Source organism: Callorhinus ursinus, unplaced genomic scaffold (assembly GCF_003265705.2).
Source record: "Callorhinus ursinus isolate GAN/ISIS: 27379988/994484 unplaced genomic scaffold, GSC_fseal_2.0 scaffold14, whole genome shotgun sequence".
In the NCBI taxonomy this organism is placed as follows: Eukaryota; Metazoa; Chordata; class Mammalia; order Carnivora; family Otariidae; genus Callorhinus; species Callorhinus ursinus.
In genome coordinates, this window is record NW_027397076.1 from 35,825,357 (window position 1) to 35,841,847 (window position 16,491).

Below are 16,491 nucleotides of genomic sequence, written 5' to 3' on the forward strand. Positions count from 1 at the left end.
TTCTTAATCATTTAATATTTTTATTTGTAAATCAATAAATAATATATGTATACTAAACCTAAAAATTTAGACAATTTAATGCATAAGCATGGTGAAACTATCTGCAGATCTGAATGTTTTGTAAGTAGCATAATTACTGCATACCATAACCTGAATGCACATAACTTATATTTAAATGTTATATTTTTTAAAATCAGGTACTTCTCTAAATTTTAAAGAAGTGGAAATCATTTAAAATATGAGTAAGGGTTTAAGATGAGCTATATGTCCAATTTTAATTACATTAAAACCCAAATATAAAATATAAACAAAAGTGAAATTTTTCTAAAAGAAGCATTTACTATCGCCCCTCCCAGAGTAGGTAAATTACACTACAGAGAAGAAATCTACACGTACAGATAATTTCTTCCTTTGATATGTGTAAAAAAATAATTTTATGTTGTCTAAATTTTTAGGGTTATATAGTTAGAAATATAGAACTCTACTTTTATAGACATGTCCACTAGGGGAAATAAGTTAGCACAATCATTTGAATTGGTTGTCTACATACTGGACAGGGCTTATTCCTTTTCTTTAGCTTCTTTGCACACGTAAAGCATGCCATAAGATGTCCTGTTTTGCCATGAACAATGCAACCATTTTTAGGCCGACCTTGGCAAATCACACAAGGTTCAATGGCATTAAGGGGAAAACTAGATTCCACAATTTCTTCTTTGTCTTGTGTTTCTTCCTTCTCAAACTCTTTGACATCTTCTTGGCTGCTATAAATGATGCTGTTAGAAGTTGATGGCTGAGAATAGTCCTCACTTTCTTGGGATTGGGAGGCTTGTGTGATTTTATCATCATTTTCCTCAGCACATGATTCTCTGGAATCATTCACTGCAGTTTTTTTACAATCAGGGACATCAAAGCCCTCTTCTACTTGTGTTGAGTTTTCTAGTTTGGCTTTCTCAGGCATTTTCCCTTTTTCTTCAGGAAGCCAGTTCTCACGAAGGGCCCAACATCTGTTGCAATGAGGTGGAAGAGGAGGATTCATTTCATTGCACGAAGTACACTTCCAATAGTCCTTCAATGAAAAAAGACAGAGTTTCTGTAACCCTTTGATACAACTAGTCATAGCCAACACTAGCAACTTCAGTATGTCTGAGGTAAAATCTATCACACAGTTCAATTCTCAGCATTTCATGTTTTATATAAAATATCTGACATGTAACAATCTTTCCTCAAGCATGAGATTATAAAGTACATAACTTTTTCAGCCAAACCATGCTACAGAATTCTAAAACAAAAAATGTATTCACCATGATCTTAACCACGTCCCAATAAAGTTATCTGTTCAAGGACAGAGCTGGTTCATTTAGTTGAAGCCCAAGTGTGATATAGCCTTTTATTCTAAAATGAGGCCTGTACTCACTTCACTCCCTTAAAGGTTCAACCTTGGATGCTGTGACCAACATCCACCCAATCAATCTAGATGACGCTACCACCCAATGTGCCATTGACTAAGACTGCCTCAGAAGTGCTCTAAAACCTGGGCTCAAATAAGTGTTTCCTAACTTCATACACAAAGGAAACACTAAAACATTCTGATGTGGGGCTCAATCTCAAAACCCTAGAGATCATGACCTGAGCCGAAATCAAGAGCTGGGACACTCAACTGACTGAGTCCCCCAGGCGCCCCAGTCCTGAATTCTTAAATGGCAAATCCTACCTACCACATTCTCTAGTAATAAACAAGAATGGCAAAATGGTGCTAACTGTGAAAGCTGGGTGATACACTAGAAATACATACTACTACTCTCTATGCTGTACATACTTGAAATTTTCAATAAAAAAAATTTCAAAGTTCAAATCCCAACACACACACACACACAAAAAAAAAAACCTAAAAAATTCAGTAACAGGGGTGCCTGGGTGCCTCAGTTGGTTAAGCATTTGCCTTTGGTGCAGGTCAGGATCCCAGGGTCCTGGGATCGAGCACCTCATCAGGCTCCCTGCTCAGCGGGGAGCGTGCGTGTCCCTCTGCCTCTGCTGTTCCCCCTGCCTGTACTTGCTCTCTGTCAAATAAATAAGTAAAATCTTAAAAAGAGAAAAATCCAGTAACAGATCCCGACACAACAAATAAAAGAACAAAAATGCTTTAAAACTTTTCTAAAAAGATTTTAATTTTATAGAAAGTACTTCATTTTGGGAAGCAGACTAGGTGTATTTTTCTAACCTTAACCTCTGTTTTCGTAATTACTTAAAAAAGCAGATGTATACTTACAGCTAAGGAAATTTCAGGATCTTCTTCAAATGAATCTGTATCACTCTCCCCTGCCTGATACACAGTTACTCGATATACCTAATAAAATAAATTCATTAGCATCAATTCATCACCTTTTTTCCTTAACCAGGAAGGCTTCTTCGTGGTTAAGTCCTAAACGAAAAGCATGTACTACTATATATGAGAAATTCTGAGACAAAGGTCAAATGGAATAAGTGAGTATAAAGGGGGAAAAGTGGAGGACCATGAAATCCTGACCCACTATGGTTAAAAGGCAACAGACAGGATGTTTAAAATGAGTAAGGCAAAAAATTCAGTATAAGCATTTTTATTTTATAAATATGGAGATTTTAAGTAACTGTGAAATAGCAATGTTCACGGCAGTCACCTCCAGTAACTTTAACTGTGTGCATGCTTTACTTTTGTAAAAAGTAAATTAATACTAAAAGAGGGGAATTTTTTTTAATTTATTTTTTAAGGTAAACTCTACCCCCCAATGTGGGGCTCGAATGCATGAACCCAGGATCAAGAGTGGCATGCTCCATCTACTGAGCCAGCCAGGCTCCCCAAAGGGGAATTTTTTTAAAATAAGACTATTGTAAGAATGTTCATTAAGGAGTATTGACTTTTTGACATTTACAGTTACAGGAATATAAATCAGACAACAAGGAACTACAAAAGCCTCAAGCCCAAATAACAATATTCTAGTTCGAACAAATCAAAAGTCAAAGAGTAAGTGAAATCAGAATACATTATTTCAATTGTCATCAATACAGAAAATATTGAAGAACTTTAGACTGTAATTAGAGAAATAAAACTACCTCATCATCTTCATCTGAGAGTTCTTGTCCTTCTTCACTAAGACTATAATCTTCTGAATCGAGAGACTCAACTTCAAATTCTACACTGAATTGATCTGAAACTGAATCCTGATCCAACCAATCACCTGAATGTTCACTTACACCAGCATCAAGATCCTAAAATCAGGGGGGAGAAAAAAAAAGTTAAAGTACATTACCTGCCGGCCTCTGTAACAGCTTCCTAGCTCCTCCCTGCAGTCGTATTTACTCCTTAGATCCCCCCTGCACAATGACACTAGATTAAGATTCTGGGTTATTACTACATTAATATTATTCTCCCTGTTCAAAATCCCATTACATAAAGGAAAAAGGCTAAATCCCCGTGACATTCAAGGTTCACATAGGACCGTATTAACATTTTCATCTTCTCTCCAACTAGACACCTGCCCGACCCCTCAAATATGAACAATCAGCCAGATCTACATTTTTTTCCCCTCAACCAAACTTGGCACTTCAACTTCCACATTTTACCTCTCTCGCTGGAATAACCAGTTTTTAAGTTCCACTCATCCTTTTTTGCTAATAAAGCTTCTGTCAATACCAAAACCAAGAGAGCACTTCCACTTTTAATTATCTTTACTACTTACATATTAAATATATTTTATATAAGTATATAACAATTATATATTTTTACACATACATTATACACAATTTTGCATACATGAGTCTCATATCTGAGTTATACACACTTTAAGAGTTAAAAAGAGGTAAAAACATGTTTTAATCTCTTCATATCTTCAGACGTAGAATGCTAGTAGCTACAACCCACACATTACAAGATTTATTTTTTTTTAAAGATATTGAGAGAGAGAGAAGGAGCAGGGGGGAGGGGCAGAGGGAGAGGAAGAAGCAAACTTCCCACTGAGCAGGAAGCCTGAGCCACAGGCAGATGCTTAACCCACTGAGCCACCTAGGTGCCCCATGAGATCTATTTTTTAGTGAACTTTGAGAATAACTTCTTTGGAAGAGCTTTCAGACATAATTTTTTTACATTTATTTTTAAAATTCTGTATCAGCGCATGTGGTTCTTCATTTTATAGTGTAAGAACCCTAATAAGACCATTAATCCCATAATATTTGCTGTCAGTGGCTAAGAGGAACATAACCAAAGTCGAAAGCTAGAACTAGAAAAAGTACACTGGTCTAAGAATCAGGATACAAACGTTCTACTTCTAGATTTGCCATTAAGGAGCTATTTAACCTTGGACATATTTAACCTGTAAAGACCACAGCTACTTCATCTGTAAGAGGAGTTTGGATTAAATAATTTTTATTATTTCTATTATCTATAAAAACAAAGTATTTTATAAACACTGAGGTCAAACGACTGTTCTTTTAGTGATGTCAGGAAAGCAGGAGTAAAAGCAAAACTGACAAGTTGCAGTTCTAATTCTTAACAAGGACTCTATTAACAGGTTAATATTACACATCAAGCTAGAATATAATCTCTAATAAAGTAACCTAATAAACTGGATACTTCAATTAACTAGCATTTAATGCATTAAGTTTAGAATATGGGGATAAATCACAAGACAGATTGGAGTCTCAGCAAGTATCTTCGATCGTACGGGTTGGCAAAGTACAGCCAGCTACCCATTGACTTTTATAAATCCAGTCTTACTGAGCACAGCCATTTCCTGTCTACAGCTGCTTTACACCCAACAGCAGATTGAGTAGGTGCAACAAAGACCACACAGCCCACAAAGCCCAAAATAAGTTACTAACTGGCCCTTTACAGGAAAAGTTTGCTGACCCCTGTTCTAGGGTGCTATGAAGAAAGCAAATTAAAAGCTGTTTTTTAAAGTTTTGGCTAATGTTCAAAAAAGAATAACCCAGAAACTTTAAAAATATTGTACATGTAAAAAGCATCAGAAAGATCTTAAATTTTGAGTCAGAAGTCCCTGGTTTTGCGTGAATTCCAACTGTGGCAATTATTATGAGATCTTAAACAAGTTATTTAAAACCCTCAAGTTTATATTTCCCATCTGTAAATGGAATTTGAGGCTGCTGAGATATCATATAAACTGGCTAGTATAGAGCCTAGAATATAGCCTTTAGTTCCTCAATTTATTAAACCTGTAAGAAAGATGCAAGGCAAATGCACTTTTCTTTTTCTCAAGAACCCGTAATTTTTTTCCATAGCATTTATTTAATGTCTTAATTACCTGTTTCATTGTTGATGATGTGTCTCCCCCTGAGGGCAGGGACCCTAACTACCTTGACTACCACTCCACCCCAGTGCCAGACAGAAGCTGGCACAGAAAACACCGACAGACCGACTGACTGAAGAACTTGCTCTCCGCGCCATCTAGTGGCCTACAGAAGTAACAGCTCTAGTAAATCCTGTATCCACTAAAATCACTGCTTTGGAAGAGATAAATGTAAACATAATATGTGTAAGAAGTAACAATACAGAAAAAGTTAAGAATAAGTTTACTATCACAACTGATTCAGTCCCTTACACCTTCTAGGAACTATAAAATGATCACTAATATCCAGAAAATGACCATGAGATACTGCCATATCACAAATAAAAGTTCTATTTTTAATAATATTTTAAAAATAAATGTTTAATGACAAGAAAGGTAACATTCCATTTGTCAGGCATTCTTGTTAGCAAAAACCTTTTTTTTTTTTTTTAACCAAACTTCTTTCAGTGACATCTCTTAAGAATTTTACTCCTAATTCTTTGGGATTTTGTATCAACAATCAAAAAGTACTAAAACTCTCCCACCATCCATGCAGTAACATACTTATATTCCACAGCCTTAGTAAAAGAGACCTTTCCTGATATCTAGGCCTACATATGGCAAATGTGTAGCTTAGACTATGCTGACTTATTTGTTGGTAACTACAATAATAAAGATACCGTTACTCTAAATATTCAAAACCAACCAGCCTTAGAATTCTAAGATATCTAACTGAACCAAATTTGCTTTTCTGTTCCCTTATTTTTTAAAAAGTAAAACAACAAATCCTCAGACCATCCTATACTCCAATTTATTTGAATTTACTATTGGTGCAGTGGCCCACAAAGATTCTCCAATATGTAGGATGACATTAACAACTATTAATATTGGTACTAATTTTACCAACACACCCCACAACTATCTCCCACCTTTCTCTCAAACCTGGGGTTGGGAGTAGAAAAGATTTATATACTAGTTTTATTTTTATTTTTTTTTGTTTATTTATTTGACAGAGAAAGAGAGAGCACAAGCGGGGTGAGGGGCAGAGGGAGAAGCAGGCTCCCCACCGAAGGGGATCCCAGGACCCTGGGATATTGACTTGAGCTGAAGGCAGCCGCTTAACCAACTGAGCCACCCAGGCGCCCCTAGTTTTGACAGAAAAATTTAGCACTATGTATAACAGCAATAGCACAGCATATATGTGTATTCTACCCAAATGCTTATTAGGACTTCTAGAACTAGATTTTAAAAACAAGAGTCTTGGTTTTTTTCGTCTTTAAAGATTTTATTTATTCATTTGACAGAGAGAGAGCACAAGCAGGGGGAGCAACAAGCAGAGGAAGGGAGAAGCAGGCTCCCCACAGAGCAGGGAGCCCCATGCGGGCCTCGATCCCAGGACCCTGGGATCACAACCGAGCTGAAAGCAGACGCTTAACCGACTGAGCCAACCAGGTGCCTCAAGAATCTTGTTTTACTTAAAATGAAAAGATTACCGGATTTGATGGCGTCCCTGTTGATTCACTGCTACTGCTTCTTTCACAACATATCTCCCGTATTACACACAGAGCAAGGCTTTCATCAAAGGAAAGGGAAATACTATCAGATTTGTGGCGCTTTCTCTGCCGTTCACCAGGTAATTCATCTGAATGTTCTTCTGGATACATAAAGAAAGACAAGTCAATTAAAACCCTATACTGTGATTCATGTAGCAAATGAGCTGCCTTGAGTACCTACTTGTACCAAAATTTAATTTCAGTGATACTAAACAGAGAAAATAGTCAATTACTACTGTTTCAAAAGTCAACACTTCTATTGGATCAATCCAACTGAGAGCTATGACAGAACACTCTATTTTTTTTAAGTAAGCACTATACCAAATGTGGGGCTTGAACTCATGAACCCAAGATCAAGTCACATGCTCTACTGACTGAGCCAGCCAAGGGCCCCCAGAACACTGTATTTTAAAAAAGCTTTCCAAGCTTCTGGGGTGTGTGGTGGGCTCAGTAGGAGCGTGCGACTTTTGATCTCGGGGTCATGAGTATGAGCCCCACACTGGATGTAGAGATAACTTACGTACATACATAAATAAACTTAAAAAAAAAAAAAGGCATTTTAAGCTTCTTTCAGAATGTCATCTACATTAAGTCACAACTAATTTAATCCATCTAGAGCTTTCATTAACCAATCAAAATTTTTTTCAAAAATCATACTTTAGGATATAAGATTTGTTTCTGAAAAGAACCAAAAATGTTTAATTTACTTAGGTTTTTTTTTTTTTTTTAAAGAACCACCTATTTCAGAGAGTGAGCGAGCATGAATGGGAAGGGCAGAGGGAGAGAGAATCTCAAGCGGATTCCATGCTCAGCAAGGAGCCCAAAGCAGGGCTCAATCCCACAACCCCGAGACCACAACCTGAGCTGAAACCACAAGCTGGATGCCCAACTGACTGAACCACTTAGGTTTTTTTTTTTCTACATTCCAATTTCCTCAGTACCCTGTATTTTCAATAGGAATCAAAAGCAGTGAAAATGGTTTATTTTAAATAATGAATTATCTCTGACTTAGAATGTTACCAAATCTGTCAGGAACATAAATGAGAGTCCTATCATGTAGTGTATCAAATATAAAAATAAATTCCAAGTGAATTAAAGAGCCAAACACAAAGAATAAAACCATCCAAATACTTGTAAGAGAATATTCTTATAATACCAGGGTAGGGAAGTATGATGTAACACTGCAAAACCCTCAAGAAAAAGTTTATCAACATTAGACTATGTTAATTAAGGCTTACATGGCAAAATAAAAGTTAAAAAGCAAATGTCAAACTGGAAGAAAATATATGCAACATACGTAAAACAGTTACTATCCATTATATTCAAGTCCTCACCAATCAAGTAAAACAAAACTTGATTTAAATTTTATTTATTTATTTGAGAGAGAGAGAATGAGAGATAGAGAGCACGAGAGGGAAGAGGGTCAGAGGGAGAAGCAGACTCCCCACTGAGCGGGGAGCCCGATGCGGGACTCGATCCCGGGACTCCAGGATCATGACCTGAGCCGAAGGCAGTCGCTTAACCAACTGAGCCACCCAGGCGCCCAAACAAAACTTGATTTAAAAAAAAAGTCAAGGGTGCCTGGGTGGCTCAGTCGTTAGGCATCTGCCTTCGGCTTGGGTCATGATCCCAGGGTCCTGGGATCGAGCCACACATAGGGCTCCCTGCTCAGTGGGGAGCCTGCTTCTCCCTCTCCCACTCCCCTGCTTGTGTTCCCTCTCTCGCTGTGTCTCTCCCTGTAAAATAAATAAACAAAATCTAAAAAAAAAAAAAAAAAAGTCAAGGGACCCCTGGGTGGCTGTCGGGTAAGCATCTGCCTTAAGCTCAGGTCATGATCCCGGGCATCTGGGATCGAGTCCCACATCGGGCTCTCTGCTCAGCAAGAGCCTGCTTTTCCCTCTCCCTTTGCCCCTGCTACTCATTCGTGCTCCACCTCAAATAAATAAAATCTTAAAAAAAAAAAGTCAAAGATATGAAAAGGCAATTCACGGAATACAAAGAATAAACATATGAAAAAATCTCCCACCTCTTACTGACCAGGGACATGCAACGAGATTAAAATGAGATACCATTTTTCACCCACAAGAATTACAAAGTTTAAAATGAGAGTTTCAAGAGATTTGAGAGAGAGAACATTTTTATACACTGTTGGTAAAAATCTAAAATAATACATTTTGTGGGCAATCTCTATCCTAGAGATTGATAGAGAAATACCTGCATAATTACTTAAGGATGTATGTGGCAAGGTGCTCACTACAGCCTTTTATCTAAGTACCAAATAGGGTTATGGGATTAAATAAACTATAATCCACATGCCCGAAACAGGTACAACTCGCACACCTCTGCTCACTCCATTTCCTTCTCTTGACCTTACTAGCCAGAAGACATCTTTTTCCTCTGAATTCCCCACTCTTATACTTTAAGCAATTCTGTGTTGATCTCCACAACTAGATCACAAGTTCTTGACAGAAATTCTTAATCATGTTTGTATTCCCTATAAAAGGTGATCTTAGAGCCTAAACCACGCTGATTCATAATTTTTACCTCCATTAAAAATAATATTTGGGGCTTTTTTGGTGACTATTAAAGTATTATATTATTCATTATAGAAATCTTAAACAGAAAATTTTAAAAAATGTAAATCATTTGTAGTGCTACCATTGAAATCAATATTATAAGTTTACTGTAGGGGCGCCTGGGTGGCTCAGTCATTAAGCATCTGCCTTCAGCTCAGGTCATGATCCCAGGGTCCTGGGATCAAGTCCCGCATCAGGCTCCTTGCTCAGCAGGGAGCCTGCTTCTCCCTCCCCCCTGCCTGCCACTCCCCCTGCTTGTGCTGTCAAATAAATAAAAATCTTAAAAAAAAAAAAAAGTTTACTCTAATAATTTTCCAGTTTTCCAGTTTTCATTTTTTATTTCCTTTTAAAAAACATATCTGAATCACACTAAATGTACAATTTGGGATGGTTTTCTCTTAAATCTTCTTTTATATTATTTTTAATGGCTGCAGAATATGGTGTCTGTGACATAGGTTCATATACTGTTCATTTTTTTTTTTAAAGATTTATTCATTTGAGAGAGCAAGCGAGCACATGAGCGGGGCAGGAGGCAGAGGGAGAGAGAGAAGCAGACCACTGCTGAGCAGGCAGCCTGACACAGGAACTGGATCCCAGGACCCGGAGATCATGACCTGAGCCAAAGGCAGATGCTTAACCATCTGAGCCACCCAGGCACCCCTACACTGTTCATCATAATTCAATGATTTAGTCCACAAGTCTGAGCACCTGCTTACTGTGTGGCAGTGCTAGGCCGTGGGTATACAAAAGTGAAGTCAGCCATCATCCCCGCCACCACAGGAAGTTTAACTTCAAACATCAAGGCAACTGAAACATAATTATTTACAAGCTATAATGCGTACTATGAGGAAACAGGCAGGGGGCTAAGGGAAAGAAGAGAGAATCTGCTTTTCTGGCTGGTTAGAGACAGCCTCTCTCAGAAGGCCACATTTAACCAAAAACAGAAAAATGAGGAACTGACCATGTAAGCAGAGATAGGAAGAACTGCTGGCAGAAAAAAACTGTGTGCAAACACAGGAAGGAGTTTTGACTCGAGGAATCAAATAATCAGCACAGTGGAAACAATATAGGGGGGAAAGGCCAAAAACCAGGTTAAAGGTAGGATCATGGCCTTGTAGGCTGAAGTAAAAAGTGTCTTTTTTTTTTTTTTTTTTAAGGTTCTTTTTCTTTCTTTGAGAGAGAGAGAGAGAAAGGGTGAGTACAAGCCAGGGAGAGAGGGAGAGAGAGAAGCAGACTCCCTGCCGAGCAGGGAGCCCAATGTGGGACTGGATCCCAGGACCCTGGGATCATGACCTGAGCCGAAGGCAGACGCTTAACCAACTGAGCCACCCAGGCGCCCCAAAAAGTGTGGGTTTTATTGAAGTAACAAAAGTGGCTAGGTGGGAAGTGATACAATTCAACTTACCTTTTACCATCTCTTTTGGAACTACATGAAGGAACACAGAGAGCAGGAGTAAGAAAATCAGAGCGCTGTTGCTATGGTCAGGAAAAGACAGGGCAATGGCCTGAACTAGAGTGATGGCATTTTCTACCATGTATGTCTTCAATTATAAATGATGCTGTAATTAGTGTCTCTACATATATAATCTTTGAATTTCTGATTATATCTCTAGAACAGATTTCTAGAAGTAGTTACTGGAATAATGGTAAGTACTACAAGCCTTTTTATAATCCATAAAGGTTTAACACCAACAACTTATACACCAATAGTACATCAGTATCAACACAAAAGCTAACAAGGATGAGTCAAAAATTCATCTCTGCCAATTTGATAGCCTAGAAAAGACACTTTTGCATTTTTTATTGTCTATAAAGTGAAATCACTAAAATCCATCCACTCCCTCCTATTTATCAGTCATTTGTATTAACTATGAAAAACTTGGGTTTCTGCCCTTCTTGCTATATGGATTTTTAATATTTTAATCAATTTTGGGGAGCTTTTTATGTAATAAGGGTATTAACACTGTCGAGTTTAAAGTATCCTTCAAATATGATTTTTTTTCATTTATCTTTTAAACTTATTTGGAATTCATTTTGGCATATGGTACAGATGGAACTTGTTTTTTCTTCCCCAAATAACTAACCATTTGTTCCAGTCCCATGCAGTTAACAAAACATCCTCTGTCCTCACCGCCCTCTGCCCTCATGTACACACTAGTCCGGGTTTATCTACTCTATCTCAACTGATCTGCTGAACTCTTCTTTCATCTGAATCATACAGTTTTAGTTACTATGACTTTTGATCAGGCAACACAGCCTCCTCCTCCTCCACTATCTTTTCTCTGTAAAAATGTTCTCAGCCATTTTATCTCATCTTCAGTTCCAGAGGTTATTCACTTTGCTTTTAAACTGAATGGTGTGTTTTATCACTTATTAGAAATAACAAATATTTTAACTGTTAAGGTAACTAGGGACTAAAATAGAGTTTCTATGCTTGTCCTCTATTATCTTGAATAATAGCTAACTATGAACTCCAGTGGGGCCCAGGAAATCGTGCCTGCTACAGTCAACCAAAAAATGTTGCTAAGAAAGCAATTTTTAAACCAAATCACATAAAAATAAAAATGAAACTCAGAAATTCATCTAAAGCAAAAAAAAAAGCACAATTTCATTAAGCCTAAATGCATTAATTTTATTAGAGAATAAACAGTAAAAAGCTGTTTGAAAGTGTCAAATAAGCATATATACCTGTCTCACTAATTGCTCTCCTTCTAGATGAGGTAGATGGTCTAGAAACCAAATCTGAAGATGAAGGTTTCTCTTCCTGCAACTCTTGCACAGGGTCCTAAGCATTCGGGGGGGGGGGGGGGAGAGGACAAAACAAAAACTTTTAACACCAGGAAGCTAATAATAATTTGTTTAAAATAACCTAACTTTTAAGAAACATCCTACTAGAATGTGTTCATTTCAAGATTACCTTTTGATCACTCCCACCTTCAAGGTGACACCTATTTTCACTCACAGATGTGCCTGAATCTGATGGTTCTGATGGGGGGGGAAAAAACAACAACAACAAAGAATCACAAACTAAGAAAGAAAAACTAGTTGGTCAGCCCAGGACAAACTCCTTACACAATTTAACCTCTCAACAAACATTAAATGTGTATCTCCCAGGAGCCAACCCCATGCTAGATACTGGAGATGTAAATAAGATAACTCAATTTTAATACTGAGTAGTATTACATTAAGAGTAATAAAAGTATAATAAACAGGATAAAAGAAGTATTATAAGATAAATCAGTGAAGAACACAGAGCAATGATTATTTGGTAGGGACAGGGCAGGGTCTGAGGAGCAAGGAATCAGGAAAGGTTTCACACAGAATACAAAGAAGCAGAACTAAGAAAGGCTATTCCAGACTGAGGGAACACCTCATGACAAAAGCATCCAGCAGTGAATTACCAATGCCTGTTGCAGGGAATTACAGGTAGTCAATTATTCCTGGAATGTAAGCAGGATCATAAAGGATTCTGTGTGTCTTGTGAAACAGCACAAGGGATGTCAACAAGCAGCACTCCTGCCATCAAGCCTGCATCATTGCACTCTTCCCCGCCGACACTTCAGAATCTGCCCTGTGGCACTGCTGCAGCCACTCACCATTAAAAAGGTTTAATCCAATAGATAAAACTGATTTGCTAGTTCACAGCAAGTTTATCCAGAGAACAATAAGGACCCCCTAAATGGTCATTTGAAGCAGAGGAGTGACAAATCACTTTGGCAAAAAAGAAAAAGAGAGCAGAGGCAAGGAGGCCAGTGCTAGACAGTAACTGCAATAATACAAATGCCGAAGTATCAAAGCCTAAACCGAAGCATGGAAAATAGGTCAATTCCAGACAAGGTAAAAAGGTAAAAACCAACAAGGCCTAGGGTCTGATATACAAGGCAAGGGAGAAAGGTGTCAAGAAGGACTCCAAGATTCTGCCTTGACTGGATAAATGGTGGTACCATTCACCAAGAGAAACTTCAGAAGATAAACAGATTAGGATGGAAATATAATGAACTAAGCGGATGAAACTCATTCAGGTAGGTAGGTTTCGTTTGTAGTTGGATGTATAGACCTGGAGCTCCGAGTCAAAATTTTAGATAGGGAGTATACACAGTTGCCAAAGATCATAATCAAATACCCTTTGTTACTCTCTTGGAAACATTTTCATCTTAATAGGAATGTCAGGCCCACACATTAACATTCTTAATTTATGCACTTTATCATAATAGTTTATTTCTTTACACCATGGGTTATGTATTATACTGATATACATATACTCTATATTGTACATATAGAGAGGTTATATTTTGTTTTAATAAAAGAGATGTTACAATACAGATGTAATAAAAAGGAAGTACTAGGTGTGACAGGTTAAGAACACGGTTACAGGAGTTCTGAAGTTAATTCTACTAAACTGAAATCTGAAACAAACCCAGAATGGAAATAACCTAAGTAATCTACAGGTTACCATCTCATTAATAAAATTTTTCTAGTAATCTACCAAGGTTTCTTTCCATGAATGAATGAACATATCAGGGATAATATTTAAGAAAACTGAAAATACTACTATAATACTACAGTAGTTTGTTTTATTTGCCTTCATTTGATTTCATAAAGAGCTCTGTAAAACAATAAAACATATCACCAGTCTAACAGTCACTTTAACTCTAGGATAAGGCAGTGATGCCCTTTTCTGGGTCTTAAGTCCTAACTGTGGAAGAGCATTCAACTCAACACATTTATTAAACATCATATTAACAAAACACTGTACTGCTGATGCATAATGCAAACCTGATTAGGATACAAGAAACAGAAATACAAACAAGTATAACAAAACAACGTAACAATAAAGTCTAAATACAGAATTAGTGAAAGCACGAAGGAGTGGCCAGTTCCCTGTAGGAAGTAAACAAGCTTCTAAGAACAGTTTTTAATTGTAGTTCAAGGATGGGCTTTAAGACGTCAATGATGTGCTGGGAGCCAGCTCCTACTGGTACTCAAAGCGGACTGTATACCTTTCTTACCAACTCCATGTATGTAGCCTGAAAACAGCAATGGTGGGAGTTATTCACACCATGGAACTCAGTGAACACCACAAATCAGAGCTTTTCCCCCTGAAAAGTGGGCTGTTAAACATTTACCAGCAGGGGCGCCTGGGTGGCTCAGTTGGTTAAGCAACTGCCTTTGGCTCAGGTCATGATCCTGGAGTCCCGGGATCGAGTCCCGCATCGGGCTCCCTGCTCAGCGAGGAGCCTGCTTCTCCCTCTGACCCTCCTTGCTCTCATGTACTCTCTCTCTCATTCTCACTCTCTCAAAATAAATAAATAAATCTTTAAAAAAAAAAAAAAGTTTACCAGCATACCACTGTATATGTTTATGTGTATCTCTCTGAAATAAGAACCCAATGCTCTCATCAGCTTATCCAAGGAGTATGGAACCCAAAAATAACCAGTTAAGAACTGCAAGTCTACAGGTAGGGAAATTAAATGCCACTTACCTGAATAAATTGATAAAGTTTTGTCTACTATAAAAAAACAACAAAAAAGGGCTCATCCAAATGGTCCTACTTAGGTATCTATATTACTTCCCAAAGCCTTTCAATACATGTTTCAAGGTTTGATTATATCTCGAGTAAGCATGCCTTGAAATTATCTACCTTTCAGAAACAACAAATGTTGGCAAGGATGTGGAGAAAAAGGAACCCTCACGCACTGCTGGAGGGAATGCAAACTGGTGCAGTCACTGTGAAAAACAGTATAGAGGTTTCTCAAAAATGAAAAATAGAATCACCATATGATCCAGTAATTAATTCCACTAAAGAGTATTTACCCAAAGAATACAAAAACACCAATTCGAAAAGATATATGCAGCATTACAATAGCCAAATTATGGAAACAGCCCAAGTGTCCATCAATAGATAAAAGGACAAAGAAGATGTGAGATACACACACACACACACACACACACACACACACACACACACACACACTGGAATAGTATTCAGCCATAAAAAGGATGAAATCCTACCATTTGCAACACTATGGATGGACCTAGAGAATATAATGTTAAGTCAGTCAGAGAAAGACAAATACCATATGATTCCACTCATATGTGGAATTAAAGAAACAAAACCAGGAGAGAGAGACAAACCAAAAACCAGATTCTTAACTATAGAGAACAAATGATGGTTACCAGAGGGTGGGTGGGTAGGGGAATGGGTTAAACAGGTGATGGGGATTAAGGCATGCACTTGTCATGATGAGCACCAGCTAATGTAGGGAATTGTTGAATCACCACATTGTACAGCTGAGACTAATACAACACAGTATATTAACTATACTGGAATTAAAATAAAAATATAAATTTTAAAAATAAAGTGTTTAATAAATGCTTGTGAAACCACCCCCCCCAAAAAAACCAGAAAATTATCTTTCAAAACAAATTCTAATACTGATATCCCAAGACTTAAATTGATGGGATAAGGTATTTAACTTTACATATTGGAAACAGACATTAGAACCTTAGTATTATTTTAGTTCATGCAGTTCATTTCTTCCTGTTAAATGACTCCACATACACAAAATGTGTTTAAAATATTTTTATGGTTTTGTTTATCGTATTCAAAATTAACTTACCATGCTGATTGACTACTACCAAGTTTCTGTAGATCATTGTATATATTTTCCTTATAGGGAGAAAAAAAAGATGTACATTTTAAAATAAAAATATATTAAACTGGACTTAACCAGACTTTTAAATACACATTAGCATGAACTATATTGTACACAAGCTAAATTTTAAATCACTGTATTCAAACTATATCACTGGCAAGCTTCTAGGTCCTAAAAAGTAGCATGATAATTAGTTGTACAATGATTACATACAGTTACTCTTACTAATCACAAAGGTCTCTCTAGCTGAAAAGACTTCATATCTCCATTTCCTGAAATGTGCCTTGTTTGGACTTTACCAAAAGACCCAAGGGTGTGAATGCAGAAAGCAGGTTGATATATGTATTTTCAAACAGAAAATTTTTAGCTCTGTGCTTAAAGCTTAGAAGTA

General features: G+C 37.3%; 1 protein-coding gene across 7 annotated transcripts in view; it reads right to left on the reverse strand.

Moving 5' to 3' along the window:
- The window catches only part of MDM2 (MDM2 proto-oncogene), a 25,343-nt gene continuing 8,852 nt past the window's right edge, over positions 1-16,491 (reverse strand). For all 7 annotated transcript variants that reach the window (XM_073900678.1, XM_025882666.2, XM_073900677.1 and 4 more), the window contains 7 exons: positions 16,065-16,114; positions 12,362-12,429; positions 12,133-12,229; positions 6,809-6,969; positions 3,088-3,243; positions 2,267-2,344; positions 1-1,066 (listed from right to left, as the gene is read on the reverse strand). In XM_073900678.1, the coding sequence (XP_073756779.1) occupies positions 503-1,066; positions 2,267-2,344; positions 3,088-3,243; positions 6,809-6,969; positions 12,133-12,229; positions 12,362-12,429; positions 16,065-16,114 (1,174 nt within the window). In that variant the 3' untranslated portion in view covers positions 1-502. The remainder of the gene's footprint in view (positions 1,067-2,266; positions 2,345-3,087; positions 3,244-6,808; positions 6,970-12,132; positions 12,230-12,361; positions 12,430-16,064; positions 16,115-16,491) is intronic.